The sequence below is a fragment of the Pygocentrus nattereri genome, chromosome 15 (assembly GCF_015220715.1).
Source record: "Pygocentrus nattereri isolate fPygNat1 chromosome 15, fPygNat1.pri, whole genome shotgun sequence".
Lineage (NCBI taxonomy): Eukaryota > Metazoa > Chordata > Actinopteri > Characiformes > Serrasalmidae > Pygocentrus > Pygocentrus nattereri.
This window is the reverse complement of record NC_051225.1, coordinates 37,178,193-37,191,696: the sequence shown is the minus strand read 5'-3', so window position 1 is coordinate 37,191,696 and position 13,504 is coordinate 37,178,193. Positions and strand designations below refer to the sequence as shown.

General features: G+C 40.9%; 1 protein-coding gene across 2 annotated transcripts in view; it reads left to right on the top strand.

Annotated features, from left to right (window-relative positions):
• adamtsl3 (ADAMTS-like 3) overlaps positions 1 to 13,504 on the top strand; it is a 274,633-nt gene that overhangs the window by 230,463 nt on the left and 30,666 nt on the right. For both annotated transcript variants that reach the window (XM_037545502.1, XM_037545501.1), the window contains exons 22-23: positions 12,032 to 12,159; positions 13,038 to 13,166. In XM_037545502.1, coding sequence (XP_037401399.1) covers positions 12,032 to 12,159; positions 13,038 to 13,166 — 257 coding nt within the window. The remainder of the gene's footprint in view (positions 1 to 12,031; positions 12,160 to 13,037; positions 13,167 to 13,504) is intronic.

Sequence of the window (13,504 nt, the reverse complement as noted above, 5' to 3'; positions counted from 1 at the left end):
GTCCTTTCTGTGTGGAGTTTGCATGTTCTCCCCGTGTCTGTGTGGATTTCCTCCGGGTTCTCCGGTTTCCTCCCACAGTCCAAAGATGTGCAGTCAGGCCAATTGGACGTGCTAAACTGCCCCTGGGTGTGAGTGACTGTCTGTCTGCCCTCCGATGGACTGGCGACCTGTCCAGGGTGTATCCTGCCTTCCGCCTGAAGACTGCTGGGATAGGCTCCAGCACCCCCCCCCCCGCGACCCTGATGGAGAAGCAGCTTAGAAAATGGATGGATGAAGTTTGTACCTCACATTTAGAACCAGGGGACAGTAAAATAAAATGTTACCAATGTTTATATATTTGAAATAATTTTAACATTGTAAAATCAAAAATTCAATGCATTTGATTTGTAAAATATACACAGAAAAGCAAAATCATAACTGTTGTTCACACAGAAGTCACACTGTGAAGCCACTTCTGTGATGTTTTTGACTAAAAGGCACAGAATATTTTTTACAATACATTTTTCAAGGTTGAAAAGTTTTCAAATTTGGGGGGCCTCTGAAATCACTCACTCTGAGGTCCAATTAGCACATTATTTTGTAGATTGATTGTTTTTGAGATACAACAGCGTAATTTTTCACCTCGTTTTTGAAGGTGCTCTTTTCTCTGCCCTCTGTATGTCTGGTTGGATTTTTCAATATACAGGGCTGTAGTCATACTGTGTAATTGGGCAGGTGCACTAAGGATACGGCATGTGTGGGCCAATCATTATCTCTCCTTCTCTTTCCTTCTCTTCTCTCACTGTTTGTGGACTGACTGCACAGCCAATAGATAGAGTGGCCTCCTGGGAATTCTTCTGGTGCTCCCGGTGGCCGGTCCTTCCCTGAGCTTACTTCATGTCTGGTTCTCTTCTGTATGCACAGCACATGGCGTACATGGTGCTCAGTCTAGTAAGATAATGAATTCAGACAAGATTATCATGTGGAACTTACAGTATCTTGCCATGAAGGTATCTTGCATGTAGGTTAGAAAGGGAATTTTTTTATTGGGACGTCCAGCGACACCAAGTATTCCAGTACAATAATAGTCCACTTACTCCAAAGTTATCTTGCTAAACAATGAGATTTAATATTACACTAATATTAGCATGCAGGCTCTCTGTTGGGGATAAAAGTGATAAACTGTGCTTTTGCTTCCAGAATAGCTGATTTGAATTGAGCAACTTGTGTTGTCCAGCATTTTTTTGATCACCAACCTACTCAAACATTCACCTCCTAAATTCTCACGTAATGTGGTCGGTTCAGGTCAAATATGTTGGCTCTCCTCCGTCTCTCTGGGGTCACATTGTGGTCTGGTGTGCTTCGCTCTACTGTTGACAATTAAATACACTCACTGAAAACATTGACTTAGTAATTCGGCTTTGTGGAGCACGGGGCCTTTAGGGCAGCCTCCACCCAGACAGTCGCCAAACACTGTCTGCCTGTCTTCCTGGCGGGGCGCTACAGGACCTGAGTGAGACATGGCTGTGCAAACAGTGGCCCGACCTCTCCTCGCCATCTCATCAGGGAGGCGCAGCAGTCTTGGAGAGAGTCAGAGACACTGTAAATACAGTTCTACACTGATGTTAAATGACATTTACGAGATTTTAGAGGGCTTTCTCATAGGAGTCAACGCTCAGAAGTGCAGAGCTATTTTTGGCATTTTGCTGTATATTAAATGTTTCTTACATTAGTATGTAAACATAATTATGCAATCAGGGTGCTTGCAATGCGAGTACAGTATTGATGTCCCTATGAGTCTTTTTCCTTTTACTCTTCTGTCATTAATACAGCTTGAACCGCAGTTCAAACACTGATCATTTTGGAGAGAGTTATGCTGTTTTATGTTTGTTTTATTATTGGATGGTTTTTTGTACCCGTTCCCCAGGTCACAGTTTTCGATCTAGAACCACAAACTTTGTCAGGATCGTAACGCCTGTATGAGAGTACTGCACCTCTGCTTTTGACCGATCGCACCTATGTTATTTGTACAGCGCTTGTTTAAACGCAGCTTTTATCATAGGAAACGAATGGTGAAGTGTTGAGAGAGCATATTAGCAACCACCTGGGACTGTAGAGCAATGGCCTAGCAACACCTTAGCAAACATCTGACATTCCATAACAACAGCGTAACAACACCTTCACAATGTCTTTTCTTTTCTTTTTTCTTTCTTGAAATTACATTTTAATTCACAGTTCACTCCTTAGAAATATAATTTTATGGTATTTTCTTGCCATTTTAAGCATCTCTTCTTCAGGAAATGCAAATCAGGTCATTTTATTGTATTAAGTTTCAAATGAATTAATATTTACTTAATAAATAATATGTAAAGGATGTTTTTTCTTTGTGCAAATCTTCACTTTTATCTGAAGTGATTTCCTTATTTGCACCCCTATACCATCATGAATACTGGCTTTCAAATTATGCACTGATAAGAAGCTGATTGGTCTTTAGTCCGGAGAACACGGAGTCCATGATTTCCAAAAGAACTTCAGATGTTTACTTGTTGGACCACAGGACACTTTTCTGCCTCCCCTCGGTCCAGTCTGAATTACCTCGGGCCCAGAGAAGGTGGCAGCATCTATGGATATAATTTCTTCTTTGCATTTAAGAGTTTTAATTAGCATTTGTGGATGCAGTGACGAACTGGTCAGTGGTTTTCAGAAGAGTTTCTGAGCTCATGCAATGATTTGCACTACAGACTCATGTCTGTTTTTAATACAGTGCCGCTTGAATGCCCAAAGATCACGGCCAGCAAATACTGTTTTTTTTGGCCTTGTCCCTTGTATATAGAGATTCATCCAGATTCTCTGAATCCTTTGATCTTATAATATACAGTACATGATGAAAAGCAAATGTCCTTTGCTATTTTATGTTGAGGAAGGTTATTCTTGAATTTGATCATTCAGTCTGTCACAGAGTGGCGAACCCCTCCCCACCTTTACTGAAAGACTCCGCCTCTCTGAAATGCTTTTTTATACCCAATCATGTTACTGACCCGTTGCCAATCAACCACCAGCTGTGATTTTTGGCATTACATAACTTTAGCAGCCTTTTGTTGCCCCCCTCCCAACTTTTTTGGAACATGCTGTTGGCATCAAATTCAAAACAGACTATTTTTCAAAAAACAATGACATTTCTCATTTTCAACATTTGATATGTTCTCTTTGCACTAATTTCAATTAAATACAGGTTTTAAATGATTTGAACATCAATGCATTTTGTTTTTATTTATATTTTGCACGGCACCCCAACATTTTTGGAAATGGGGTTGTGTTTGGCCAATAGTAATTTTATATTTTCAATGTGTTCTGAGTAACATCTGAGCAGAAAGAGGGTTTTAGTATTAAAGCTAATATCTCAATATATATGCACCACGCAGGGTGAGGACAGTGCAGCACGTAAAAGCTACATGGTTCTATACAGCACCAAACAGCTTTCTTCTATTGTTATGATGCCAGGCTTGCAATAAGAGAAGAACCCTTTTTGAGTGCTATGTAGAACCCTTTTCAAAAATTTTCAAAAAGGTTCTATATAGAACCAAGACAAACTGACCAGCAAGCGTTCTTCATATCAAACAACCCTGAATAAGTCACGCAATGAACAAACAGCACTGAAACACAATAAAAACACTGGTTTTTGAATGAAAATCTGATTTGCGTCCAGTTTTGTAAATCATACGCATTCAAAATATATTCCATCAATGTCAATGACAAAAAAAATAGCTAGTACACAAACAGCAGGAGCTCTAAAACAGGCAGAACCTGCGTTGTACGGCAGCTGTGAAAATGCTTAAAGCCCAAGGAGTTCAAATAAAGCAAAGCCTATTAGTTGGAATGAACAAAAGCAGCATGTTTCACTTTAAATCACCCAGTTCTGGTGTACGTGCTCAGCCCTGCTGTTTAGTTTGACCTCGGGTTTGTGCTGCCTGTCAGAACTTCCAGTGCGGTAACTATAGCTGTCATCGAAGTGTTGCTGGTCAGGCTGGTTACGAAGCCCAGTTTGACCGCCTAGCCACATACAGCATGGCTCCCCCACCGCGATCAAGTGCCAACACAGTGACTCAAAACGCATTCCAGATTTGTAAAGTAATATTTAGACTAGATAATTCCTTTCTTAAAGGAAAAGACATGAGGATATTACTGAGGCACCTTGCTATGCCGCAGACATTCCGCATTACTGCAGTGGCCTTTTTAATCACAAAACCATAACATTTGAGTTGACTTTCATTTTAGATCCAATTTAGTTTAAACTTAGCCTGCACTGATATCTGACCATCGCAACACGGAGCAAATCTTTTTGATCTTGTGGTATGGCAGCTACTTTATTTAATATAGCAGAGTGTATCAGGACACAGACCACACACACACACACAGATATATACGATATATTTATATTTAAATATATATACAGAGCCTTGTAAGTTCTCCTTAGAATATTAAACTGTCATTATGCATCAGTGTGATGATGAATAATCATCTCTCCCCCCAATCAGACAGAGCTCAACTACGTGTATTGTGAAATTTCCTGCTTTCATCTGGCATGCGCCGTCTCATAAGGCTTTACACATGGAACTGATCAGTGCCTTTTTGCTGCATGCCAATTAAAACGCCTGCCAATCAGAGATGTGAAAGGTTTGCACACATATAGCGACTTGTGCCCATAGCTCTGCTGTTTTTTTTCCTCCAGCAAAGACCACGAGGCTTTATTCCTGGTCTCCTTATGGTGTGCCAAGCTGGAAAACGGTTGAAGGATCCTTTTCACAAAGCATTTCTCCCACTGAGACAAAGTGCCACCCTGAACTGCCGTAATTTAAATTTGCGCATCATATATTACATCAGCGCAATCTTAGGCAGTTCTTGCTTCAATTTCTGCATAGTTCAGTCGTAAGCAAAGCCATTCAGGGTGGATTGATGTGAAATGGTTCATTGTTTTTGCAGAGAACTCAGATTTCTTTACGCAAGGCGAGTTTATTTGTATAGCACATTTCATGCGCTGCTTTCATTCAAAGTGCTCCTTGAGAATGGAAATGAAAAAATATTATAAAACAATAGATTTAAAAGAGAAAACCATCAAATTAATTACAAATTACCACCCCCCCTTTTTAAAAAAAGATTTTAAATAAAAATATTACAAAGACAACAAATCAAATGTTGAAACTGGGATTTTTTAATTTTTTTTTTAAATATATGCCTTTTTTTATTTGATGCCAGCAACACATTCCAAAAAAAAGTTTTTTTTTCACTTTGTAAGCATTTGGAAACAAATAATCAAGGCCTTCTCTGAAAAAGACGTCGCCTAGATGGCAGCATATGTTGCCAAAACATGTACATATCGTTCAGCATTAATGGTGCCCTCACAGATGTGCACATCACCCATGCCATGTGCATAAATGGATCCCTGTACCATCAGAAATACTAGCTTTAGAACTGTGCACTGATAACAAGCTGAGTGGTCTTCAGCCTGGAGGACACAGTGTCCTTGGTTTCCAAAAAGAATTTCAGATGTTGACTTGTTAGACCACAGGACCCTTTTCTGCTTCCCCTCAGTCCATACAAAGTCCATGAGCTCGGACCCAGAGAAGGTGGCAGCATTTCTGGATCTCGTTTATACGTGGTTTCTTCTTTGCATTTAAGAGTTTTAATAAGCAATTGTTGATGCAGTGCCCATGCAATGATTTCCACTAAATGGATAGTGTCTATTTTTAATGCAGTTCCACCTGAGGTCACAAAGATCATGGCCAGCAAATGCTTGTTTTTGGTCTTCTCTGTTAGATACAGAGATTTCTCCAGATTCTCTGAGTCTTTTAATGATATTATCTACAGTAGATGATAAAAAGCAAAAGTTCTTTGCTATTTTACGTTGAGAAACGTTCTTTTTGAATTGTTGCACTATTTACTCAGAGTGGTGAACCCGTCCTCATCTTTACTTCTGAAAGCCTCAGCCTCTCTGAGATTCTCTTTTTATACCTAGCCATATTACCAACCTGTTGCCAATTAACCTTCTCATGTTTTTTGTAGCGTTACACAACTTTACCAGCCTTTTGTTGGTCACTGAACTTTTTTGGAGCATGTTGTCAGCATCAAATTCAAAATGGGCTTCTGTTTTTCAAAAAACAGTCACATCTAACAGTTGCAACATTTGATATGTTGTCTTTGTACTATTTGCAATGAAACAGGGTTTAAATGTTTTGCACATCATTGCATTTTGCTTTTATTTATATTTTTATTGATAAGAAGAAAGCTGCAGTTGTCCATTTCATCTTGGCATGACCGTCATTGGGGAGAGGTGTGAATAGTTTTCACAGTGGTGTTCTTACCAATTCCCTTTCATTGCAGCTCATTAATTCACAAATGGAACCGAAACGGCATCTAAACTGCGTCTAAATAAATCAAAGTAGGCTTGTTTGTGTGGTTTATGGCATATTGTTGGATATTTTAGCTTTTTCTATTCACTGAGTATATCTAAGCTGATGTATGCTTTGGAATGACTTTTTTCTGTTCTTTATTCTGCTGTGTGAGGGTCTCTGGGTGATTGGAATGGTAATGTAGACTAAGTACCTGCTGTGTTCGCTGTACTGGGGGTCTCACTGCTGTGCACACACGCCGCAGCGCTCAGCTTTGGCTCAATATGGAGCAAAACACAACTTATCCACACACTCCGAAGTGCATGAAGATTAGCTGTGGCGCCCATGCTTTTGGTTGAGGAGGAATCAGGAGGCTGAACTGGGAAGATATGGAGCTTGAAGACTTTAATTAAGTGACATCTTTTTAGCTAACAGACACAAACTCAGCGTGACACTTACAGAACCTCTTTCTCCGAGCTCTGTGTAGCTGCTTCCCCTCTGACACTTGCTGAAAGGCGGAGATTGTTACTCAAAACCCGCTCATTCTGACCACGGCTCCCTCCTCCTGCCACTGCTACGAGTTAGTTTTCTTCTGTGCCAGCAAATGTTATCCAGCTTAAAGGGGAATTCCAGCAGTTTTTCAGAATTTCTGAATATTTCATTTGTTCCGAGTGGTTTGATGAGAAATGATTCACTATAGAGACTCAGATTTCTTTACAGTGGTGGTGTTAGAAACCAGGGGTCACCATGACCACAACACTAATATAGCCATTTTATTTGCTATCCAACACCGCCAGTGTCTTCTTGTGTCTTCTGAGTTTTGTAAGGAATGTTAAAGATGGTAAATTAGGGATAAATCAAGAAAAGAAGTCTTTGTGGACGACCTTGTCTTACAACGCCCTGCATGTATCCCTCCGCTGTCAATGGACTGAAATAAATGGATTAAAATACATTTTGTGCCCAAACCTTATCACACAACCATCATAGAACAGTGTGTCAGACATCATGCAGCATATTGATAACCATTTGTTGTAATAACTTTCTGTGAGGTAATTGTGAAAGAATGTCTTTCGGTGGAGTCCGCCTTTAATTAGCACCAACATTCGGGCTTTTTTATAGGGCTAGGGTTAGTGTTAGTTAGGGTAACTATGAAGTGTTCAGTAGTCTCTATAAAGTAAATAATACATTTTTTAAAAAATTGTTACAGGTTTCTATTGCAGTAGCATCAGTGAGTCCTGGGAAGTGTGGAATGAAGTGAAGTGAAAAGCAGATAAAAAAGAGGAGACAAAGTGTGGAATATGGAGGGGTTAATGACATGCTGTGTATCTGAAGAGGTGTAGAGAAGATGGAGGAGGAGAGACTGTGACAAACACACCAGAGACTACACTGAGTTTAATAATATAGAGCTAAAGAGAAAAGAGTCTGATATTAATTCATTATAGCAGGAGTCAGTACAGGACAGACAGAGAGAGAGAGAGAGAGAGAGAGAGAGAGAGAGAAAGAAGAGAGGAAAGAACAGAGAAAAAGGCGAGAGAGAGAGAAGAGAGGAAAGGAGAGAGAAAAAGGAGAGAGAGAGAGAGAGGAAAGGAGAGAGAAAAAGGAGAGAGAGAGAGAGGAAAGGAGAGAGAAAAAGGAGAGAGAAAGAGAGAGAGAGAGAGAGAGAGAGAGAGAGAAAGAAGAGAGGAAAGAACAGAAAAAGGAGAGAGCGAGAGAAGAGAGGAAAGGAGAGAGAAAAAGGAGAGAGAGAGTGAGAGAGAGAAAGAAGAGAAGAAAGAACAGAAAAAGGAGAGAGAGAAGAGAGGAAAGGAGAGAGAAAAAGGAGAGAGAGAGAGGAAAGGAGAGAGAAAAAGGAGACAGAAAGAGAGAGAGAGAAAGAGAAAGAAGAGAGAAAAAGGAGAGAGAGAGAGAAAGAAGAGAGGAAAGAACAGAGAAAAAGGAGAGAGAGAGAGAGGAAAGGAGAGAGAAAAAGGAGAGAAAGAGAGAGAGAGAGAGACAGAGAAAGAAGAGAGGAAAAGAGAGAGAAAAAGGAGAGAGAAAGAAGAGAGGAAAGAACAGAGAAAAAGGAGAGAGAGAGAAAGAGAGAGGAAAGGAGAGAGAAAAAGGAGCGAGAGAGAGAGAGAGAGAGACGGAGAGAAAATAAGACAGAGAGAAGAAAAAAATAGAGACAGAGAAAAAAGAGAGAGAAGGGGACAGGGCAGAGAAAGTGAAAGAAAGAGAGGAATAGAGAGAGTGAGTGGAAAGCAATAAAAAATGGAGAGAAATAGGAAAGGAAAAGAAAAGAAGCAGAAGGTGAGAAAGTGCAAGAAAAAAGACAAAGAAGGAACACAAGGGAGAAAAAGAGGAAAGCAAAAGAGAGGACAGAGAGAGGCAGAAAGAGAGGGGAAGGAGGAGAGAGAGAGAGAGAGAGAGAGATAGACAGAGAGACAGAGAGACAGAGAGAGAGAGAGAGAGAGAGAGAGAGAGAGAGAGAGAGACAGACCGAGAGAGAGAGAGAGAGAGAGAGAGAGAGAGAGAGAGAGAGAGAGAGTTGTATTTTATGGTCCTCTGTGGTGTAGTAACCTCTTAGTCGTCTCCCACAGAAACACGGCCCACGTGGAAATGTGAACTCTACGTACTCCAACACACACACACACACACACACACACACACACACACACACCTCATCAAAAGTCATCATATATGATCCCACCAATAAAAAAGAACGATTAATAATCCTGACATTGAGTCTTTTGTATATAAATGATAGACCAGGGTCTGACAGTATTAAAGGCCACTTACCTGCAAGTCTGCTTTAAAGGGCAATCCCACCAGTCTGTCTAAATTTCAGCATACTTACTTTATTAAGAGATAAGTCATTCAGAGTGGTTTGGTGTGAAATCCTCTGTTCTAGAGCAACTTACAGAGTCAGAATTGTTCACAGTGGTGGTGACAGGAACCAGACGTCCACCTCTAAAAGCTCCCTCACAGAAAGTTATTGTATGACATGGTTAGGAATTCACTGCCTGATGACTGAGACATTGTTTTACAATAGTTCTGAGATAAAATTGGGATTTTTGGATTTGTATTTTTAACGTCCATTAATGGTGGAGGGATACATGCAGGGCGTTGTGAGGCAAAATAGTCCCCAGCGAAAACATATTATTTCAGGTTTTCCCATATTTACCATGGTCATTGTTTCTTAAAAAATGGTTCTATAAAGTATAAAAAGGGTTCTTCTTTTGTACAATGTCAAACTTGGAGCGATAGAAGAGCCCTTTTTGGTATTTCATAAAACCATATACAGCACATTCTCCATAATCCTGAAGAATGATCTCACCATGATCTCACCAAAAGAACTTTTTAAGCATGAAATGATTTGTAGCACGGCATGTGCTACACCAAACAACAAACAAAACCAACCAACACTAAGCTGGCCACTTTTCAGTCTCTTCAGTCTGCTGCTCATCCCTCTCCCGCTCTGCTCCCTCTCAGCTCTTTTTAAAGTGAGCGCCAGAGCCGAGAGGGAACGAGAGCTCACCGCTCCGCCTCCCCTTTACCGCCCCCAGCTGGCAGCTCAGCCGCCTGGGTCGAACGTAGCGGCCTCGCTGCATAACAAGGTGTGGGGCCCGGGCGGCGGAGCTCTTTGCACTGATGCCTCTCATGGCTGGCACCAGTGTCCTCGTCCTCCTCCTCCCGCCGCCACTCTCGTGCCTCCCTTTGCCCCTCCACACCCGTGGTTCTCTCCCTGGCGTCCTTGCCAAGGTTTGTCACCGCTGAGTACTCGGGGCCCGCCTTTCTGCCGGCTCTCTCGGACGTCATCATCGGGGTCCAGGGGGCAGACGCATGTACACTATATACAATCTTAAAAATGTTTTAAAGTGTTATTTAGTAAAGACAATGGTTCTGTATAGAACCATGAGCACTCATAGAAATATTTGCAAGGTAAAGGGTTTTATGCATCGTGAAATAGTTCTTCAGATTGATGGAGAAAGAACCCTTTTTAGTGAACCCTATACAACACATTCTCCCTCAATGTAAAGAACCATTTCACCATGCCAAGAACTATTTAAGCATGTAGTTCCAAATCAAGCTGGTGCCTTCACTAAAGAACCCTTGAAGAACCATATTTAAGAGAGTGGAAGGCATGGTTCTAAATAAAGCTGATGCCTTTACTACAGAGCCCTTGAAGAGCCATCTTTAAGAGTGTGGAACTCATAGTTCTTATTAAAGAACCTTTAAAGAACCATGTTTGAGTGTAGAACTCATGATTCTAAACAGAACTGTTGCCTTTATTAAAGAGCCCTTTAAGAACCATCTTTAAGAGTGTAGAACTCATGGTTCTTATTAAAGAACCTTTAAAGAACCATGTTTGAGTGTAGAACTCATAGTTCTTATTAAATAACCTTTAAAGAACCATCTTTAAGAGTGTGGAACTCATGATTCTAAACAGAACTGTTGCCTTTATTAAAGAGCCCTTTAAGAACCATCTTTAAGAGTGTAGAACTCATGGTTCTTATTAAAGAACCCTTGAAGAGCCAAGCTCAAGAGTGTAGAGCTCGTGGTTCTTATTTAAAAACCATTGACGAACCATGTTTGAGTGTAGAACTCATGGTTCTTATTAAAGAACCTTTAAAGAACCATCTTTAAGAGTGTAGAACTCATGGTTCTTATTAAATAACCCTTGAAGAGCCAAGTTCAAGAGTGTAGAGCTCAGGGTTCTTATTAAAGAACCTTTAAAGAACCATGTTTGAGTGTAGAACCCATAGTTCTTATTAAAGAACCTTTAAAGAACCATCTTTAAGAGTGTAGAACTCATGGTTCTTATTAAAGAACCCTTGAAGAGCCAAGTTCAAGAGTGTAGAGCTCGTGGTTCTTATTAAATAACCCTTGAAGAGCCAAGTTCAAGAGTGTAGAGCTCAGGGTTCTTATTAAAGAACCTTTAAAGAACCATGTTTGAGTGTAGAACCCATAGTTCTTATTAAAGAACCTTTAAAGAACCATCTTTAAGAGTGTAGAACTCATGGTTCTTATTAAAGAACCCTTGAAGAGCCAAGTTCAAGAGTGTAGAGCTCGTGGTTCTTATTTAAAAACCATTGACGAACCATGTTTGAGTGTAGAACTCATGGTTCTTATCAAAGAACCCTTGAAGAGCCAAGTTTAAGAGTTTAGAACTCATGGTTCTTATTAAAGAACCCTTGCAGAACCATCATTTTTAACTGTGAAAAGCCCTTGGCGACTCTGGCAAGGCTCTGCCGCTCTAACTGGATCCACAAACACCTTTGGAGCCCGTATCTCCTTGCGCGTGCGCCCGGATCGCTCGGGGGAGATCAGGTGGAAGAAGGACCCAGAAACAGAGGAGCGAGGCGGCTGAGAGAGGAGAGTTATGATTGATGTGCAGGAAATGAGAGATTTTAACACTTCATTCCTCGCTGTTCCTGCAGCGCAGCGTTTGATTAGGATAGATGGCGCGTGTGTTTTTATTGAACAGTGCGCAGGGATGCTCTGATTTCAGCGCTCTAATACGAGGCGCGCTTCACTGTTGATGTAACCCTGCCTCAGCCTGGCTTAAGTGAATTTGGGCCTAATTGTTTAATGTGCCATGTGTGGATGTGGAAATCGCGTGCTGCAATCCAATCGCGTGAGCCGGATTCTGTGGCTGATTGGATGTCTCTTGTCTCTTGTCCCAGGGGATCGTGGGATAGCTCTGGAGGACTGCACATCGCCAGCCCCGGCGCCAGAGATGCTGGAATCTACAGGTGCACGGCCAGCAATGAAATGGGATCTGACTCCGAAACAACGCAAGTGCTTTTGGCTGGTGAGTGATGCGCTCAACTCAACTCAGCTGCACATAGAGGAGTGGCCGATATATCGTTATCGTGATACATGACGTCTCGATATGCTTTTCTGAGGATATCGTGGATATTAACAGTACTTAAAGAACATTGACTGGCTACGTTTTATAACAATTAGTCCTGTTTAATTGTAATTAGTCCAGGGAAGTGCGTGAAGTATTGATCACAAATCACTCTATTCATAGGTTTTTTATACAGTTTTTATATTACATATTACATTAAATGTGGCTCTCTTAGTTCTGCTTTTCTTTTAGTTCCAACTTACCAAATCTCAGAAAAGCGAAATATTGTGATACATATCGAGTACTGTGATAAAATATTATTATTATGATTATTATATGACTATTTGTGCTCACCCCTATATGCATTATTACAAAATAGATCTGATCTAATAGATTACAATAGATTTTATCAGGTCCACTTACACCATCAGACCCTCTTTACACCATTCATCACTGATCTAAACAGTCTTAAAGATGGTTCTTCAAGGGTTCTTCAGTATAGACAGTGGTTCTATATAGAACAATGAAGAACTTCAAAGAACCCTTTGCATGATAAAAACATTCTCTGTGTCATGAAAGCGTTCTTCAGATTGCTGGAAAATATGCATGAATGTGTTTTTGAAAAGGGTTCTGTATAGCACCCAAAGGGGTTCTTCTATTATTACAAGCTTTGTCATTGTCACGATAGATGAACCCTTTGGGTGCTATATAGAAACCTCTTCTAAAAGGTTCTATAAGGCACCAAAACGGTTCTTCTATAGTGATGATACCAAGCTTGTAATGATATAAAATGTGCCTACATGTAATAAAAAGTGACACAATATTTTGTTTTTGTACAGAACTACCTGCTATCATGGCGTCTACAAGGAACGTGTCAGATCTCCACAGTGCCACTCTGAGGGTGCCAGTAGGGAGCAGAATCAGTGTCCGTTTAGGTGCCAACCTCACTCTGGACTGCCCTGTAACAGGTCAGTGATATGTGGTACTTACAAAACCACATATAAACACACTCTCTCACTGCCCACCATCATTATCCACTAATCGAAACACCTCTCCTGCAGCTCCTCCTTGCTGGTGTACGGTTAGAGACTGTAGCTCATCTGTTGATATTCTGTTTGTTTTAGTCGTCCTCTGGTCCTTCATCAGTGGTCAGTTTCTTGTATGGACATTTTAGGGTGTTGGTCCACTAGGAACCTAGCAGTGATGCTGATGTGTGTAAAACCCCCAGAGAAGGGACCACCACTCGAATCATAACTGGACAACAGCAGTCCTGTAGACAGACACAAACCAATGATGGAAGGTGTAG